The sequence below is a fragment of the Sinocyclocheilus rhinocerous genome, unplaced genomic scaffold, assembly GCF_001515625.1.
Source record: "Sinocyclocheilus rhinocerous isolate Xijiao unplaced genomic scaffold, SAMN03320098_v1.1 scaffold2308, whole genome shotgun sequence".
In the NCBI taxonomy this organism is placed as follows: domain Eukaryota; kingdom Metazoa; phylum Chordata; class Actinopteri; order Cypriniformes; family Cyprinidae; genus Sinocyclocheilus; species Sinocyclocheilus rhinocerous.
Genome location: NW_015642813.1, coordinates 40459 through 45747, shown reverse-complemented (window position 1 = coordinate 45747; position 5289 = coordinate 40459). Strand labels below are relative to the sequence as shown.

General features: G+C 34.2%; 1 protein-coding gene across 1 annotated transcript in view; it reads right to left on the bottom strand.

Moving 5' to 3' along the window:
* Positions 1-5289, bottom strand: part of spg11 (SPG11 vesicle trafficking associated, spatacsin) — a gene marked incomplete at its 5' end in the record, with an annotated part of 61897 nt that overhangs the window by 24561 nt on the left and 32047 nt on the right. The window contains 2 exon segments of the mRNA XM_016573675.1: positions 221-493; positions 3868-4027. Of these exon segments, the coding sequence (XP_016429161.1) occupies positions 221-493; positions 3868-4027 (433 nt within the window).

The window sequence follows — 5289 nt, the reverse complement described above, 5'->3', positions numbered from 1 at the left end:
GTGTGTGAGTGTGTGAGTGTGTGAGTGAGTGAGTGAGTGAGTGAGAGAGAGAGAGAGAGTTAACATTTTAAAAAGCAACTGTAATTTAATTACACAATTTTTCTCAGTAACTGTAACTGATTACAATTACATTTATTATGTAATTATATTACGTAATTTAGTTACATGTAACTAGTTACATCCCAACACTGAGTATCGGATCGGTGCATCCCTAGTTTACCTGATGGCAGCCTGCCAGCACGGACAGAGCAGGACTGCGCTGACGGACCGCTTCGGACAGCAGGAACCTCCAGGGACTGGGCTTCTCCTGGCTCTCCAGCAGCACCTGGAACAGCTCTCTGGGGGGTTCGGGGCTCTCGTCTCGGGGAAGAGTGCGAGCGACGCTCCCTTGATCCTCCACAGCCTGATGGGAGCTGGTCGGATGAAGATCTTGGAAAGCCAGAGAAATGTGCGACTGCAGAGCCGGACTGAAACTGGCTGCCAGAGATCTGACCTGGACCAACCAACAAAAGTATATGAAGTTAAAAGCTTCTGTTATTGTAAATGTTAAATAAAATGACAGTGCAACAGTCAGGTTGTGAATGTGATTTAAATGTAAAAAAAATAAATAAATAAATAAAAATAATAGTAATAAATTTAATCACACTGAAATGTTTATAATCTTTTTTTCTTTTTATTAAAAAAACATCTGTGCACCTTCTGGTCATTTGATTTTCTACTTAAAAAGAAATAAAGAGAAATGAGAAATGGTTTGATTTTCGTTTTTGTTTGTTTGCTTTGTTTTGTTTAACCCTTAAATGCACACCTTGGGCCTTTAGAGCCTCTGGACGTCATTCACTACCCTTTTGTATTGTAAAAAAAAAAAAAAAAAGAAATCTGAGAAAAAGGTTTACAATACATGCTGCAAAATCCCGATCTGAATCAAAAGATTCGCGAACCCGCACCAAATGATTCACAATCCACGCTCTGTTGTCCCAATCTTTGGGACTTCGGAAATGATCATTCATTTCACGAAATGACCCAGTTACGATCTAAATCAAAAGATTTGCGATGTCCTGATCTGAATTAAATGATTCACAATACGTGAAGTTCCAATATAAATCAAATGATTTGCGATGTCCTGATCTGAATCAAATGATTCGCAATATGCGAAGTTATACGCAATTTGAAGTTCCGTTCTTAATCAAATGATTTGAAGTCCCGATATAAATCAAATGATTTGCGATACACGAAGGTCTGATATAAATCGAATGATTCGCAAAGACGCAAAATTCCTATATAAATCAAATGATTCGCGATACGTGAAGTTCCGATAAAAATCAAATGATTCGCGATACGTGAAGTTCCGATATAAATCAAATGATTCGCGATACGTGAAGTTCCGATAAAAATCGAATGACTCGCGATATGTGAAGTTCCGATATAAATCAAGTGATTTGCGATACGCGAAGTTCCGACATAAATCAAATTATTTGCAATACACGAAATTCCAATATAAATCAAATGATTCGCGATACGTGAAGTTCCGATAAAAATCAAATGATTCGAGATACGTGAAGTTCCGATATAAATCAAATTATTTGCAATACACGAAATTCCAATATAAATCAAATGATTCGCGATACGTGAAGTTCCGATAAAAATCAAATGACTCGCGATACGTGAAGTTCCGATAAAAATATAATGACTCGCGATACGTGAAGTTCCGATATAAATCAAGTGATTCGCGATACGCGAAGTTCCGACATAAATCAAATTATTCGCGATACATGAAATTCCAATATAAATCAAATGATTCGCGATACGCGAAGTTCCGACATAAATCAAATGATTCTCGATACGCGAAGTTCCGACATAAATCAAACGATTTGCGATACACAATTTGAAGTTCCGTTCGAAATAAAATGATTCGCGATTTGAAGTCCCGATCTGAATTAAATTGATTTGCAATACTCGATCCAACACTGTTAGTACTACTACTGGCTTAGTTCTCTAGTTTTGTTAGACTAATTCAGAGGTAGGCAAGTTCGGTCCTAGAGAGCCGCAGTCCTGTAGAGTTCAGCTCCAACCCTGAAAACAAAACTCACCTGCCTATAGCCTTAGTAATCCTGAAGACATTGATTAGCTTGTTCAGGTGTGTTTGATTAGGGTTGGAGCTGAACTCTGCAGGACTGCGGCTCTCTAGGACCGAACTTGCCTACCCCTGGACTAATTGAAACAAGTGGAAAAAGTATGATGTTTACAAATAAAATATCCATATTTCCATTCCAAAGATAACATTAAACTAAATGATTCGCGATACATGAAGTTCCGACATAAATCAAATTATTCGCGATACGCAATTTGAAGTTCCGTTCTAAATAAAATGATTCACGATTTGAAGTCCCGATCTGAATTAAATTGATTTGCAATACTCGATCCAATTGGAGCGCTTTGAAACGGTGAATCATTTTGCGACGCAATGGTTTAGATTTAGAGTTTCTATAGCCTCTGTTTCACCCAAGCGATGCCAAAATTCGTAAATGAATGGTTCTTTTGAACTGTGTTTTGCTAGTGAATCACTTGACGTGAATGATGGAAGTCTAGGGGTTTGAGTTAGAATCCAGCATAAATGACTCGCTCCGTTTCCTCCCGTCGCGTCTTCAGCCATGTTTACACGACACTGTTAGTACTACTACTGGCTTAGTTCTCTAGTTTTGTTAGACTAATTGAAACAAATCGAAAAAGTATGAGGTTTACAAATAAAATATCCATATTTCCATTCCAAAGATATCATTAAAGACAAAATCTACGAACATATTCAGGTGAGGTAACCGGTTTACTGCTAACTAGTGAAACACTCCATTAATATGACGAGCTGCAGCTCAAAATACATGTTAGATGGAAACATTGTGCATTATGAGTGAGTTTGTAGCTTAATTCACTATATTTTACATAGTTTAACCACTGCAGTTGGTGACAGTTCAAGAGGAAATCAGTTGAGAGAATCCAGTCACCTGATGCCATTTTAGTGAATGTTACATTTATCAGTATATATTGTAATAAATGTTTGAGAAATGATTGTTGTATCTGATTATATTAGTCTATATAGAGTGATAGTCAATGTAAAAAGAGCAAATGGGAGAAGCAGATGAACACAAAACAGCAGAACAACAAAGTCAAAGAGGGTAAACTTTATCATTCAGCTGGACTGTGCACGTATGTTTTAAACACTTCGGCTACCTTATATGTTCTTACTCTGCACATGTATTAAATGTGCGCCACTGAAAGTGAAATTACAACAACAGCAGTTATATATACATATATTTAATCGTTTGATCAAAATTATGGCAAGGGAAAATTCAGTAGTCGCTGTATATTGGTAGGGGCATGTCCCGAGCTTCCTTATTAAATTATACACCCTTGGAATGATAACATGTTACCTGTGAGGTTTTTCTTAAATAGGCCTATCTGAATAATAAAAATAAAAAATACAGGAAAAAATTATTCCATAATTTTTTTCCCCCCTATATTTAAATTAAAAAAAAGTTTTTTAATGTTCCCCTCATATTATAATAAATAAAACAAAAATACAAAAAAAAAAAAAATTTTTAAACACATTGTGTAAATGTATTCAATATTTTACCCATATTTTAATAAAATAAAAAAAATGTTTTAATCCAATTAAAAATATTTTAATATTTTTCCATATTTGAAAAAAATCCCAGCATATTTAAAAAAGAAAAAGAAAAATCAACAAAAAAATCCCATTAAATAATCTTTTTAATCATTTTTAAAATTTTAATTATGATTTTTTAAAATGAAAAAAAGGGCAAAAACCTGTGATCAAATAATGAACCAATCACAAGACTCGTGTAGCGGACACACCTGTTGTAGCGGGTAATTGTGCAGCTGTACAAACAACAGGAAGTTGAGCCACTGTCCGTCACGAGCACAGTCCTGTGGGAAGGCGGGGCTTAGAGGAAGAGCGTGCAGGTGACAGAACTGGACAGGAAGTGCCCACTCCAGCGCCGCCTCGTACGACGATCTGATTAAAACACAGAAGCAGACACACTGATCAGTGCTGCTACTGTTAATGAACCTAAAACTACTAAAAATAATTTTCATTGACTGAAATAGCTCTGGTAAAATAAAACAAATACTAGCTGAAATACAACAATTAGAAATGATGCCTTGTCAACTAAATAAAATAAAATTAGTGTAAGTTGAAGTACTAAAACTGAAATAAAAATACATTAACACCAAGTATAAATATAAAAAGCTAATAAAAATGACAAAACAACATAATAAAATTACTAAAACTTAAAATAAATCAATAAATAAAAACTGAAAATATATGCAACAACTTTATATTATTTTTACAAAGTTTTAGTTAGCATTTTCAACAACGATTTTGGCGTGAAGAAAATGTGAAGGGTTAAGAAAATTCAATGTCACATATTTTTATTCATTTCCAATCAGTATGTTATTTTGTTAAGCTTAATTAAAAAAAAATGACAGAAAAAAAATGACAAAAATGTGTTACATAAAAAAATAAATATTATTTCCTTGTGTGTATTAGGGATAGAATGCTATTAAGCCTTGGCAAGAAAAAAAAGAAAAAAAATAAGCAGTTTATTCCATAAATGTTTAAAATGTAATTTCCACCTGAGAACAAACAATGATTTGGGACGTGATGGAAATTACATTTATGGAAAAAAACAACAACAACAAACAAACAGTAGAATTGAATATATTCATTAACTAACAAAAAGTAAAAAAAATATATATATTTTTCAATATTTTAATTAAAAAAAAAATATTTTTTTACTCTCATTACTACAATGTTTTTAATATTTTTCTATATTAAGTCAAATTAGTCCATGTCCCTCGAAGCATCCTAGGTGCATATGACTTTCTTCTTTCAGACGAATCCAGTTGGAGTTATATTAAAAATGATCCTGGCTCTTGCAAGCGTTAGAATTGGAGAAGGTATGTGTTTCTGTTCAACAGTCCAAAAGAAGTCAAATAAAGCGCGTGCATCCATAATAAAACGTGCCTCACATGGCTCCGGGGGGTGAATAAAGGCCTCCTGAAGCGAATCCATGTATTTTTGTAAGAAAAATATCCATATTTAAGACGTTATAAATGATTTTTTCTCGGGTGGATGATGTAGGACGTATGCGAAGAGGAGAAGAAAGTCATACACACCTTGGATGCTTTGAGGGTGAGTAAAACATGGGCTAATTTTCATTTTTGGGTGAACTAACCCTTTAAATCGTTTTTTTTCCATATTAGGAAAAAAAAAAT